At 40.0% G+C, this 15,101-nt stretch overlaps 1 protein-coding gene and 1 pseudogene across 2 annotated transcripts; one reads left to right on the forward strand and one right to left on the reverse strand.

Moving 5' to 3' along the window:
- LOC144661099 (sperm-associated microtubule inner protein 4-like) lies at positions 1–13,245 on the reverse strand (annotated as a pseudogene). The gene is made up of 7 exons (XR_013572203.1): positions 12,989–13,245; positions 10,869–11,049; positions 8,259–8,330; positions 2,957–2,986; positions 2,584–2,863; positions 1,753–1,998; positions 1–972 (listed from the first exon to the last, which is right to left on the reverse strand). The product of XR_013572203.1 is annotated as a sperm-associated microtubule inner protein 4-like (transcript).
- Positions 5,494–8,482, forward strand: LOC144661115 (uncharacterized). The gene has a single exon (XM_078521823.1). The coding sequence runs from the start codon at positions 5,580–5,582 to the stop codon at positions 6,585–6,587; it is 1,008 nt and encodes a 335-aa protein (XP_078377949.1). The 5' UTR covers positions 5,494–5,579; the 3' UTR covers positions 6,588–8,482.
- Positions 13,246–15,101: the final 1,856 nt, after the last annotated feature.

The raw sequence follows: 15,101 nt of genomic DNA on the forward strand, positions 1-15,101 counted from the left end.
AAAAGTTATATTACCATATTTATCTAAATAAAACCAGCAATAAATAATCAAATAAAGTCATTTTTCCTTCCCTTGCCCAACCGGTAAAATCTTTTGTGCAATTACAGTACAACACTTGACGCAAAAATGGAAAATGATTTGTTATAGGTTTGGTTAGGAGCCCATTGCTACATAAACGCCCCCCCCAAAAAAGAACCAAATTACATCAAAGCTCTATCAAAATGTTTGGCTTTCCTAAGAATTCAGTCTTCCTTTTTACCGATGAAAATAGTAAACGTGAATGCCAGTTTCCGGAACTACATGTCTCCTCTCATTGGTCGTAATCCTTAAATCCGGCTTCCGACGAATGTCCGGTGCGCCTTCGGGAAACTGCTGGTGAAATCGTCGACGAGCTTCGGTTTTACTCCAGCTGTTCTGCAAATCGAGAAGCGCTGTACTCGGCCTGGTTTCCCCGAGCTTAGCCGATCGAAACCACTTCGGGTACAGGTCGCTATTGGTCGAGCCTGTCTTCGCCTGATCGGAAACTTGACTTGGCATGTTGTTCACTATGGGAGAAGGTGTACGCTTGATAACCTCAGGAGCCGTGGCGGGTCTTGCAAGTTCACTGAAATGTTTTGAATTCACGTGATTTGTTATGGATGAGTGGTACAAGTGAGGATGAGCGAGAGCGAAAGCGTGCACATCCGAATATTCTCCGCTCGGATTGACCAAGTTGTGTTGCAGGTAGCCATCGCTGTACTTAGGACCTGAGGTCAGATCCAACAGTTCCCCGCTCACAAAGCAATTCCCGTGCGTTTTTTTGATGGATTTTTGCTGAGCGTCTTCTTCTCCTTCGTCCTCGCTGTCTGTCAGCCACAGTTCAGTGCTGTGTCCCACAATAACTTTCTTCTTCTTATTCGTTTTCTTTCTTATTTCAGTGCGCCGTCCTTCCAGTGGTACCGGTGAGTCAAACTCATTCTTGAAATGTTCTTTCTGTACAAGAAAAGTTAATGACCGTGAGAAGAGAAGGACAAAATGATTCAAAGAAAACTTTTGGAACTACGCTGCTCTTTGTGCATAAATATTTAGAGAAGCTACATTAAAGGAAGTTTGCTGGCCTCAAGGCGGGTGCGTTTGCTCTTGATCGACAGGTTTTCCCGGGGCGGGGTCATTTTGTTGTGTTTCTAAACAAAACACTTAACTTTCATAGTGCCTCTCTCACTGGAGTTAGTCTCCTCCGCAGCCGTTTTGGGCGGCCTTGCGTGACGAGCCCAAGAGGGACTCTGGAATTGACAGTAAATTCTTAGAACGTGACAGAATGCTGGGGCGGGGAGGAGGGCAAGTGGATAGACTAGCATTCTTCATCCAGGAGAGTAGCTTTGGAATACACTTTAAAGAAAAAAACTCCATTTTAATTTCTTAAGCTTTTGATAGGGTGGGTTTTCACACGAGTGTCGAAAGTAATTCTCGTTTGCTTTGGTTTTGCATTACTAGGCTTCGTGATTGGTTTAAAAAATTCGTTTTTCGACCAAGCTTAATTAAATTAAAAACCATTTTTATTTTTGCCTTTTTTTCCCCCCTTTCCCCCCGTTTTTTTTTTTTTTTTTTTTTTTTTTCTATAAAAAAAAATTTTTTTTTTTTTTTGTTTCCCCTTAAAACAAAAACCTTAAAAATAAAAAAAAAAAATTTTTTTTTTGGGGGGGGGTTCGGGGGAAAGAAAAAAAAAAAAGCGTAAAGGACGACAGCCCATCAGTTTTAAAGCCTTACACTTACCAAGGAGTCGTCCTCCCCCCTGCAGACCTCGTCAAAGTTGTCCAGTTTAAGAATGTTCTGTGGTCCATTGCCTGTGAACTGCTGTTGGTAATGCGTCTGCCAGTAAGCTCGCTGAACATTGTACAGGGCGTTGGCCGTCCGGGGGGACACTGCCAGCGACGAATCTCTGTTAGGGGTGTTGGGTACAACTGAAGTGGGAGAGGTGGGGTAATAGTTTTGTCTCTGTAGGTCCGGGCCCTTGACCGACTTTTTGATGAGAAAAAAAGGAGCAAGAAATAATAAGTCACGATTGTTACGTTTCCGTTAAAAAAATTCAAAACATTTCATTTTAAGGCAAGACTTCCAGGGCCGGGTTGTTCGATGTACGATTAAGCTAACCAAGGATTAGCGTGAATTTTAATTTCAGTCTTTTAACTTTTCAGTGAGGTTTTCTGTGTATACTTTCTGTCATCCATAAATGGAGATGTAGATGTAGATGTAGATCCAGTTTTGACCGCGACTTATCTCAAACTCAACAAAACATAAGCAATTAATAACTTTTTAAAGTTTTTATTTGTTTTTTTTTTTTTGGTCCCCCCCATAATGGGAGAGACTCTGAACCCTCGATCAACTATTTGGCCTTCGAACAACCCTACCCAGAGTATACAGGAAAACCTTCTTTACTTGGGCTTTGCATTTACATTAATGTGGCTTATAATTGAAACAAAGTCAAGGAAAGGGTCGTTTTTTAACTTGAATTGAAAAATTTTGAAACAAAAGAGATAAAAATGCAAAGATTTTATGATGATAGAATACCAAGCTTTATGTCGTGCTTTTGTCTCTTTGCTTTACCTGAAGAAGGTTAGGTTCCGGCCAAGTTAAAGGCTTCTTCTCTGACTCTTTGTGTATCGACACCAGTTCTCTTCGGTCAAAATGACCCTTTGTTTTCTCAAGTACGCTGGGGTCTGGTGCCGAGGCTGGAGCTGTGGGGGGTAGGGTGGGTTGCAGCATTGCAACGCGTTTTCCTTTCCTGATGTCATCCGGGGACTCCAGTGACGGGAACACTTGGAACTTGGGCATGTGTGACGTATAAGGATGTTCTGACGGGAATCCCAATGGGATTTGGATTTTCCTAGTGTGGTGAAAAACAACAAATAATGATCAGATAATAATTGCAAAATAACAATCATAGAAAAATCCAGAGATCAGATTCTCATCGGCTTACCCCATTTGTGACTTTTCCGGACTTGGAACCCTGAAAAACGAAAATGAAAAATAAGCGATTTGCTGTTATAGAAATGTAACAAGTTTGAACTCAAGCAGCATTATGGCTGTCTTGCAATTGGCTGAAATCAGTTATTCTCCAAGTAGACACTACCTTATGGGGACGCGGTGGCTTAATGGTTAGTGCGCCGGACTTTGGATCGAGCGGTCCGGGTTCGTGACCTGGCCGGAGCACTGCGTTGTGTTCTTAGGCAAAACACTTTACTCTCATAGTGCCTCTTTCCACCCAGGTGTATAAATGGGTACCAGCGAATTTACTTCTGGGGGGGTAACCCTACGATGGACTAGCATCCCATCCAGGGGAATATAGATATACTCGTAGACAATAATGCTACAGAAACCGGGATAAGCTCCGGCCTGATGAGCCACTTGGCTCGACAGCAGGTTTTACCTAGACACTGCCTTAAACGAAGGTGGTAAAGGAATGGAGATTTTAGAGCTAAGATAAAATTTAAGGAAAAATAAATCACGTTTTGTCTAGCTCATAATCTTATACGTAGTTACGAATAATTACGACTACAAAACAACTACCGGAAAATTAAAAAAGTCGATTCGCAATCAAGATTAGTTATCACGGAAAATCAATGGTTTTTATTAAGCAGTTCATGTTCCACGAGGAAAAACCGTTAACGTACGGTTCATTTGAAAATGAAGCCTGTTCTCTGAGGGAGTCGTTGGCTTCACCCAAGTCTATTATGAAGGTAGGAACGTGGAACGTCAGAACGATGTAAAAATTACCGGCCCTTTGCCCACTTAGGGCTTATGGCCATAAGTCAAGTCATTTGAAAATGCATCACTCGGCCATTATCAGAAATTTATTTTCCACTGTGGGAAACACGAACAGAGAGTAAGGAGCAGCATCTTGAAAGAAATGGAACGCCAGTGACTTGTCAACACAAGCCCTTGGTCTAACCAATCAGAGAAATACTGTCTTTTTATCTAATCACGTGCATTACCAAAACCACGCGAAGTTTCCCGCGCTTTCCAGAAAGCGGCACACTCGCCGACAAGGGGCATGGTACGGGGGCGGGAAAAAGTGTTCTTTGTGAGCGACCGCTCCTTTGAGTTTTACACGTGACAATTGTATTTTCTTCGCCGCTATAAGGTGGGTTTTTTTAAAGCTGACCGACTATTTTGCTTTTCGCTTCATACCACTCACTTTAAAAACGGTGAATTAATCCGCTTTATAACCTGATAATTCCATTGACGTCGTAGAACGCCTTTTTAAGCTAAATTAGCACGGCGCACTTGTGACAAAGAAATAAAAGCATCAATGAAGTGCTGAGATAAGCCTAAATCAAGTTCAAAGATGAATATTTAACTGAAAAGAATTGAATAAATTTGTCTCTGTTGTTGAATTAATATTGGTGAGGGGGAGGGGATTTTAACACGAAATATTTTTACTATGCTATTAATAAAAAAGTGCGGTTGGATTTACACACAGTAACAAACATTATTTTTTTACAACTGATACCACATAATCGTGACTTAAACCAGAATAAGAAAACAGCCCCAAATTATTATAAACATTTTTACTGGGTTGAAGTATTTCCCAGGTAAATTCCCACGTTGCATCAGATTAAAACTAATTACTTTTGAGAGGAAAAAGCAAGGAAAATAATGAGTTGAATTACTGAAGACCACCAGTTTGTCAACATGGCCAAAATGCAAATTTATTTTTTCCAGACCGCGAAAACAGACATTACAAAAAGCGGTTAACCGCTGGCTAAAACAACTTGTAAACTATATAGTCAACTGTAAAGAAAGTTATAACATTGCCTCTCTTTAAAACATTTTCTCTAACAAAAACGGCAAAAATGTATTAACTCTTGCCAAGAATGTTAAGCAAAATCAAACTATTATTTTTAAACACATGGCATAAAAACAAAAAAATAATAGCTGGAGTAATTTGCATTTCTAAAGCCTGAGTACATAGAATAAAAGAACCAGAATTACTTATCAAAATTACAGGCCATTGTTTCTTGTCTTATGAATTATTCCCGGATTACTAGACAGCAAATTGACCATGAACTGCCGCAGAATTTTCATAATTATTCATTTATCGAATATTCAGACTCTAATATATGTTGTAACTGTGAATATATGTAGCAAGAAACTGCTTGTTTGTGTGACGGTTAATAAGACGTGTATCGCTAGCGTGACGAGAAGTAGAGTAACGTTTGACAAGTCTATTTTTACAGATCTTTTGTGCAGGTGGTGACGGAAATTTCGACCTTCATTCGTGATTGAAGCCTGTACAATCGACGGGAAAACGCAAAACACCGAGCCACACAACTAAAACGCGAACCGTCTACAAACCAAAGAACGCGCTCGAAAGTAATTCATCTTTCGTGACTTTTGCTATGCTTGAGTTCAGAAGCTAGACAAAAAGGACATACTCTGCTCTCGTGCACGTTACCATGGCAACCCACTTAAAAAGACCAACCAGAAGACGTCCTACGGGGCGAAATCTACGTGTCGCTAATATTCAGGGAGTGCCTCGCTGAGTCGAGACGCGACGGGAACTGTAATTTTGGCACGCAAGTGCACTCACTCCTCCAAACATGGCGGCGAACTCGGAAGAATCGAGCCATGATCTTTTCGCGGTGCAGCTTTACGACAAGGAGTATTTGAGGCCGCGTACAACTGAAGTACATGGTCTAAACTTGCCGGAGAAGCAGACGTTCTCGATCCACGTCGATCCGAATATGCTAGACGACAACAAAGAATATTCGATTCCCAAACGTCTGGAACACCTCGTGAAACGCCTGCACGGAGGCAAGAGTAGGGAAAAGCGAGGTACCTTCCGCAAGGAAAATCTGCTACTCGTCGATCTAGAGAGAACAGCCGCGCTCAAGGAGTTGGTCACGGGAGAAATGCCTGTATTCGCTCTGAAAACTTACAAAGAAAAGGGCGAGAAACGATACATGGAGTTTTCACTGAGCCAGAATGCTTCAGATGATTTAAGGCAGAGGGATCAACAGAAAAGGCTTGAAGCCGCTATGAAAATCGCTTTCGCTAACTACCTGCATTGGAGCCGTGTGTACGAGGAAATCGAAAGCAAAAGTGAGAGATCCGCGTTCGAACAGGCTCGACAAGAAGACCTGGAGGAGTACCTTCGCAATCCTCTCGAGTGCAAGGGCATTGTCTACTGCTATCTTGTGATAGATGAGGCGCAAACAGATGATAAGAAATACCAATTCTACATCGGCAGGGCGGAGGGTGAATTCACGAAAAAGATCAAGGAGCACAACACATCTGGAAACAAGCCTCTACTGGAGCTGGCGCTGCAAGATAAGGCACTCTGGCCGGTGGAAGATCAACATCTTAAGAGGAAATTCAAAGAATCGCTGCCGAAATCGAACAAGAAGGACGACAAACAAGATGAAGACCATGTACCGAAGCTAGACTACGAACCGAAAGTTGTAGTGATCACTTTGGACTTTGGCTACACGGAAAAATTTGCCGAAGATTACAAGAGCTCCATCGACAGCGAGGACACGACAGAGAAGCTCGCACAAAGTTACGCGCAGTACTTCGCTGCCAAGAGTCCGATTGGACTGAATGGCTGACTCTACTAACCATGTGATTACCAGTTGTAGTAAGTTAAATTAAATAATGCACGAGGATTTTTTTAACACTGTTTTAGAACAATATGGAATTGTCATTAACCCTACGCAGAAGGCAGCGTCTTATTCTCGAGAAAAGTTTTTTAGCAGCTAGCGGCGTGAATTGGATACGATTTAGATTTATTGAGGTTCTTGTGTATTCCTTCTGATATGATGTTTGTAGCATTTATTAGATAACCTTACACTCGTGGTATTCAAGGAGGCGTTATCGGGGATGCATCTAGTTCATTCCATTCATTTCTTCGGGACTAAACTTTCCGCAAAGAGCCACAACAAAACGCAAACAACAAGCCAGGGTGTGTTATAATGAGCAGTGAATTGTGAATGCAAACTCAACGAACGCGATTAAGGCATATTCAAATCGCTGACTTGTAGGAGGTACACGAGACAGCGAGGGGTTTGTATAGGCGTTAAATAAATCACAGATAAATGAAAGCAAAATGGTCCAAGTATGTTAATGATCGGCGGCATATCCCGCTAAAAGGGCAATATATTTTGGCGAAATGTAAATTCCAATTCTGGCTAACCGATAGCTAGTTTACGCACATTTTAAACATCATTTCCAAGTTAAATATTCTAGGCGTGCAGAAATATGTTTAGCCCACAGCTAGGGCGAATTTTTGATTCAATGCGTGACAAAAGAAATTGTATCTGTCGTCACTTTATCGCTGAGTGTTCGTATTGAGTGTTACGAGATCGAGAAACGCTATACCGCGTTGCTCGTTATTATTCATGCAAACAGTTGAACGAAGGCAATTTATATTGATATCATAAACCGTGTTTTCTAATGTAAACTCTCTCGGATAGCTAATTTAAACACAAACTGGAAAAATCGACGAGAAAATGAGACGTTCTTAGCTGTGTTTATAACGCACGGCTAGAATTACAGGGGTAAAATGTAAAGCCACATTTGTAAGTTACTATAATATTCTAAATGAATTGTATTGAATTCATCAATCCTGAGTAAACAGTTCCCCGAATGAAAGCCCCCTAGCAATATTTTTAAACTGTGATGTAAGAGGAGGAAATGCTGTGTGAGAATCCGTCAATTGGATTATTTTTATTTATATTAAAGTAGTTCAAATGACGTGCAAATCCGTTTAGCACCCTATGTTCCTAGTTTTCATGTATTTCCCAGTGGATGGTGTCGCGCAGGAGGCAACTTAAAATGCAAATTTGTGATATTTTGAATCCGCTACATGTAAACATCACATCCGCCCCTTTGTTTGGCTGCTTTTTGAATATCTGTCCTTTTACTTGTAATTAGGGTCTTGATTGTTTTGTGCAAATCATCTCAAGAGACAAATGTCAGGAAAATATTCATCGATTTGCTCAACTCTTTTTAATATCGAGTGTAACACGTTTGTAGAAAACCTTGCCAATAAAAAAAAATAAAAATAAAAATAAAAAAAAAATCGAAAAAAAATAAAAGTTTTTATAAACGTGCATGATTTTTGCTTCTTTATCGTGTCATTGAATGCGAGAGGCGGAATCAATTTGGATCATTAATTTATTTGAGACGAAAATTCGATGGAATAAACCGGCTTCAATTCCAGCTAAAATTTCGTGGTTTGGTCCAATTAGCCACTAATGTTATAAACACATAATACTTACAGTTCATCGTTCCTTCGCAAGTTGCTCTTCTTCAATAGAGTTAGATCGTAGTGCTGTTCAATAGGAATACCACTGGAAAAAAATAAACAAAAGCAAACGCCATTACTAAAGGAAATAAAGCAACGAAAAACAGGAAGAACTTTAGAGAGGAAATAAGTAGCCACAGCGGATGTTAGTTGAAAGCAAAGTTTGAATTTATATGGTTTTCTACACGGCGAATTATATTTTTGAGGATTGGGGTAGTCTAAAAAAACAATCTCGTGTCTTTTTTCACGAGTTTATTTATATTTTTCTTGCAGAAAATACAATAACAGCAACGAGATACAGTTGTTTGTTTTTCACGCAGAAAAATAAAAATAAACTGAAGGGGCGTAGCGGAAAATTTTACGAAATAATCTCATAATGGCGGAACGGTATTTCGAGCGAAGCTCACAAGGGGCTCTACACGATCTGCTGGGGCGTTGTTTGAGTAGAAGGCAATTGCACCGTTCACGAAATATCTCGTATTGTAAAAATACAGACGTTTTATTAAATCGATCGTGTTTCACGAGGAAACCAGATTCTCTCTCGCGAAACGCCATTGCACTGTAGTTTCTATAAAATGATTCGCGGGAAGAGTGCAACAGGACCTTGTAAATACAATTTGGTGAGAAAATTTCTTTTTACAGGTGTTGAGAGTGTTTTATGAAACTGGCAACAATGTAGTTTATCTGATCGTTTTTGACGTGTTCCATTTATCACTTGTGCAAGTTTACTGAGAAAAACCGGGCGTAAAAAATAAAAAAACAATGATAACATTTGATAAAGCCAAAGCAAACAAAATGTACTGTGTTAATTTTACTTGAAAATATTTAGAAATTTAAAATTAGTAACTGATCCGAAATACTGAAACTGCACAATGCTAATGCACGCGATCTTGAAAACCTGGGGAAGACGTCGTTCTCTTTACGAGAACACATCGGAATACATCGGAAGAACACGACAAGCAATCGGGAACAAGTCGGAAATCAGTCGAGTACCCACAAAAGCTGTCACAATCAACGCTGCGAATCTTCTTCGCTCATATTTTGTTTGGAATCCTCTTCGAGCTTCTACCATCAAAGCCCCTGGGTTTTCAAGAATGTGTTTTGTATTTAAGTTAATGCTTAGTTAATTAAACTGTCAGAAAATGGTGTGTGCATCTGCGGCTTATTGACAGCTTGTGAAAAAAGAGACCATTAAACTGAACTTACATTGAACTTGTGTGTTTTAGGTTTATTGCAGAAACTCTCCGAAACGAATTAAAATAGCTTCTTAATGATAACTCCCTACATTCCTGTTAAAGTTAGACTGTTTCATATATTGATGTTCACTCAAAAAAGTCGCGCGAAAATTGGGGACGAGGCACGCGGAAATAACGAGCGCCTAGCCCACAATTTTCGCGCGCGTTCGTTTTTCCCGCTCGCTTTCTTATCAGCAAAACTAACTGAATCAACATTGTAGCTGGCTGCAATTTCATTTCTCCTTTTTCTTAACCACAAAACGTCCGTCTTTTTGTTTCTGACTCATGTCGCGAGCCCAAAAAAGCCCGCGTACCGCCCATAGAGGGTCTGTGTATGACGCAATGAAATCTGCAGCTAACCATAACGAATAAAATGTATGGAGATAAGCGTTATGCCCTTTTTACAGGCAATTTTAATTTGAAAATGCCGAGGAATGGCTTCTCCTTTTCAAAACGTGAAATACCTCTTTATTTTTTCGGAATTTTACAAACCGACCTAACTAGTAGCCCAAAAATTGCTATTCTAGTTTAAAAACGTGATTTTAAAAAACGTTTGACTGTTCGTTCTTCTCAACTTTGAACTCTGCATATTTGTCGCTACTGAAATTTCGTTGGACGACTGACGTGAGAACTTTTGTGTCAACTTTTGACCACTCAGTGAAAATTTCTTGACTGACAAAAAGTTCACCACTGATAAATAAAAAGAAAAGTTAACTCAAGCGAATTCAGGCTTTTATTAGTGTCAATTCTTGGCCGATGAGACTTTACCGACTGACGAAAAGTTTTCCATCGATGAAAATTTCGTGACCGGTTAAAAATGAGAGAAACTTAAGAAGACAAAGCAGGAGTTTAATTAACCTTCGGACGTACAAGCGTGGGGTTAGATGCAATCCCACCTTGAGGATTGTTTTTTCCTTCGAAATTTTGACATGGGGTTTGAACAGATAATAGGAGATGACTAAAATCACGCGTAGTTATCAACGATTGAGTGACTAGCCAGTACAGTTCAGCGATGAAAAAGCACAAAACTGACATAAAACAGTAGCAATTTAGACATGAATTAAAACCCTGTAATCTCGAACAACCCGATCCCCGACTACCTTACACTGCTTATCCTGATCTCACGGCTTGTGATCCCAGATCTCGCGCGGAGGTAAGATTCCACATCACACCCCTTTCCACGCCTTTGAGTATGGCTTAGGATTGTATAAGGATGAATGCAAACACTTCCCACATTTTTGGTTAGCCAGCGCGCGAAAATACACAAGGACACTCGTTGGGGCAGGCTGATCTCCTCAACCTCAATGCATTAGCTCGCTTCCTGTTTAACGTCAAGTAATTTTACTTACCGTGGAAATGGCATCACTCCCCCCTCCATAGTGCCTGTGTCCCTTCTGTACCCGGGTGGGGGGCTCTTGTTTGGGTCGATACTCCTTGGGTAGCTGAATGGGACCGAATCCTCCATAGCTTAGACTGCGACCCCAAGGGACCTTCTGTGACCTGTTAGTCCGTGACAGGTAATGGTCGAAGCTGATGGTAGAGAGAACAGCATGATTTAGTAAAAAAAAATTAAAAGGACTTTGTCACGGATTTTAACAGATGTTTGAACAGCCAAAATTTATATTTGTGTCGTTGGAAACTTAAAAATAATGGTCCAATTTTTTAACAATTGCTTAATTAGAGCACTGAAACAGTTAACAAGCATCTTTGGCTACGGATGGCTCAGATGGAAATAGATTATAACTTGAAAAATTGAGGCTTTACTTTTCAAGTTGTTTACGTGCGTCTTCAAAAAATTATTATTTATAGTCGTAGTTGATTTCTATCCGCAAATTAAGGTCATATCTTCTTTTATGAGTTAAGTTGCCTACCAATAATTTCAGAACATTTTAGTTAAAAAAATCTGCGAAATCTTCGTGACGTAGCGCTTTATATGGCGTGGAAAGAAGGCAATTCAAAAGAGAGTACAGATGAAAGCATAGATAGTAGAGAGGACTGGACAGTCCCCCCTAGGATGAAAGGAGGTCGGGTATACAGGGCCGGCAAGGTGAGAATAGAAAACAATCGCGATGGAAACGAAGTTCATTTTACTATTAAACGAAGAAAGATGACTTCTGACAATTAGCACGGAGTACAGTTCAATACACGTGAAATGATGAATACAAAACGAGCTGATTTTACACTCATTGTTATGTTTTGACCATTGTTTATTTAACTGTTTACAGTTGAATCAGTTTGATAGATAGGAGTTGGCAGATTGACCAATGCAACGCACCAATGGGATACGTGGTTTACCCCTCATGAATAACAACTCCTTGACAAAATGAATGAAGATTTTTTACCCTCTCATAGCCGCTCTCCTCCTTCCTATTCAATCCGTTAGCGACATGACGGTCTGTTCAAATTTACGTTCAATGGCACGGCTTTGTGTGACCCATGAATCACGCAATTCTTCATGAAGGGTGTTATGTGACAGGGACTGAAAGCGCCTTTTACACAGTTTTCCCCTGGTCGAGTGCTAGTACAATCACGCTGCTATATCCCGCTCGAAAATGTCACTTAGATCACTTACGAAGCAGGCTTAGTATCAGAAATCAACTAAAATGATTCACTACAAGAGAAAAACATTGTCAACTCAAAAAAAGTCACAAACAAACAAAAAAAAAACATCTGCGTGGACAATCTAAAGACGTGTTACAATTGAATAGAGCACCTGTTATCAATGGCTATAAAAATGTCAAAATGCATCCGCTCCTTACTTTATAGTGAAAATAACGGGATTCTAACGAATAACAACTGGAATAAAGTAAGGAAATAATGCCACGATTTTTTGGGAGAAAGAGCAAACCATAATATTGCTAGAGATAAATCGATACTATTTTACGTACTCAATGGCAAACGTTTACAATAAAAATTACCGCGATTAATTTTAACGAGTCGAGGTCTTTATCGTAGATGTACTCTTTAATCGTTCACGATTTATAATTTGAAACTTCTACTTAGAGTAAAAAGGTAATATAAACAAAACAAGAATGAACAAGAAAAAAAAAACTGAAAAAGAATAACTTTTTTATATGTAATATATAATATGTTAATGCAGTAGTAAACATTAACTACTAAAGTTACAGCATTAACATTAACTTCTTTGTATATATTAACCAATTTCAATTTCAAAAGTAAAATCTATCTAGTATTAGTATTGTAGAAGCCAATTACGGGAATACAGTCAGTACAGTAGCAATTTTTGGAGCACTTAAACTCTGTCAAACCACTTAGCAACGTGCTAGCAACGGCACCGCATGAATTGCTTCACAAAAGCGCTAAAAACGACACCGGGCGACTCGCAAAAACCTCAAATTACCGAAGTTCACCGCGAATATAAAGCGACGATAAGCGATCTGGTTTGACTTCAACGCTCACCGCCTTTGTTCTGAAGGAAACGAAGCGAAATATAATACGTTATACTTACTGGTCTTGTGATACAGTTATCCGATCATGGTATTGCGGAGTATGTAGAAAATGTGACTCGAAATTCTTTGACAAGTAATCGACACCTTGATGTTCTTTGTAAAGTCCTTGTTGCAGCGCAGTGGTCATCCTTTTGCCGATGTCTTTGAACCCAATCGACGGAATTAGTTTCAAACTACATCGCAAATTTCTCGAATAGTTTCACTGAAGTTGAAAAGTTTTGCAAATTCTCTCTCGTACATCCGGTAACGCGCTCAGTTACACAGCGCTATTCATAATAAACATAAATTTCGCCAAGGAGACGCCCGCTCCATGATTGGTTTACTAAACAATGGGATCTGTAGCTATTGTTTTGATCGGCTTTTCATCGAGAACAGACAATAAGAAAGTAAATTATTAATATTGAGAATAGTTCACTTTAATACATGCTTACAGGATACTAGCGTTGGCCCAGCCGGCCGGGGGTTTCCTTGGCCCGGGGCCCGGGAGCGTTGGCTGGGACAGCTGGCTAAAAGCGCGTGAGAAACTAACAACTCAACGTTTGCCCTGGGGTTTTGGTTGAGGGATGAAGCGAAAATGATCGCCTACGGCTATGCTGCCCTCCGCCCCCGTCCTGAGGGGCCGGGAGCACTCCTCGAAATTTTTAGCTGAGGCGTTTCGTCCGGTCTTCACAAACCTGGCTGATTTTTCTCCAAACCCCCAATTTTTTTTAACTCCTTGCATATTTCGTACCATGAATGAATAGGTATTTGATCGCGTTTTATCAAGATAATTACGTTGCCTCTTTCCCTCTTTTAAAAGTATGTTCTAAGTTTATAAATGTCCAAAACTTGTAGATTCTTTTAACATACCCTTTTGCAGTTCAAAATGGAGGAATCGAAAAGCCTTCTTCAGACTAAACGAATCAAAACCCCTTTTTACCCTTTTTACCTTTAAAACCTTATGTATGGTAGTACCATGGGTATTTTGGTCTCTCGCGTTTGTCGTCATAGACTTTGAAGAGAGAAGTTACCACCTCTGCTTGTCAGTGACCGAAAACTGAAAGTCGACGAATAAAGTAAACCTATCGTTGGCCATCCTTGATTAAAATTACCCAAAAATTTATTTGTTTTTTTTTTTTTGGTATCGTGGGATTTTGTGAACCAAACACAGACTTAACTTTCCATTTTCAATAGGAACGTTTTAGCATTGAAGCTTTGTTGCATTTACAGCGATCCATTTTTTCAGTCACAAATGTAAAACATGCCAAAAAGTTTGATGTATGTTTCGATCTGGATTTCTCGCTGAAAAGTTTTTGGTAATTTCATTCTGGCGAAGCTGCAACATATTTTTAAAGCCATTTTCAAAGAAACTTCATCGAAAACACCTAAAATTGTCTTTCTTAGTTTCCCGGGGGGGGTACTTGACCTAAGTTTAGGTATAGGGGTGCCGCTGGAGGTTTGAAACCCTGACCCTGTTTAGGACAATAAAAACTTAAAATACCTACCCTGTGTAGGACAACACCCGCTATTTTAAGACCCTATTTAGGACAAAGGACAGCATCAACAATCATTTACGCTTGATTGTGATTGCGTCCCGTACGCGATGTTTGACGCATTGAAATGCGAAAACACCGATCCCACCAAATAAAATAATGCTTTTTATTGAAGCGAAAGCGAAAACAATGTAAATACATGGACGACAGTCTTGCATCCATACCCTGTCTAGGACAGCTTCAGACCCTGTTTAGGACAGAGGAGCTTGAAATTATATACCCTGTTCAGGACCGGAGGAGTCAAAAACCATACCCTATCCAGCGGCACGTCCCCGTATAGGCCATATAGGGGAGTGCCCCCCCCCCCCGGGCTTAGTTTCAGTGTTTTAACAACTGAATTGTTATTAAAATGCACGCAGCTTTTAGTGACTTCAGCTATTGAAAACCACCGGAACTGTTTACTGTTTGATAAAGGAATGCTCTTCTGGGGATACATAAAGAACCCGCACCTTTGTTTAGTACCTTCGTCATTGGTGCATGAAATAAGAGTGTAAATAGTTGACATTGTTTCTTTTCTTTCTCTTCCTGCAGAGGTCAAAAGCCGGCACTATTAGTGACGTCACGCGTCTCGTCTCACTGC

This window comes from Oculina patagonica, chromosome 7 (genome assembly GCF_052425735.1).
Source record: "Oculina patagonica isolate OP01 chromosome 7, crgOcupat, whole genome shotgun sequence".
Lineage (NCBI taxonomy): Eukaryota > Metazoa > Cnidaria > Anthozoa > Scleractinia > Oculinidae > Oculina > Oculina patagonica.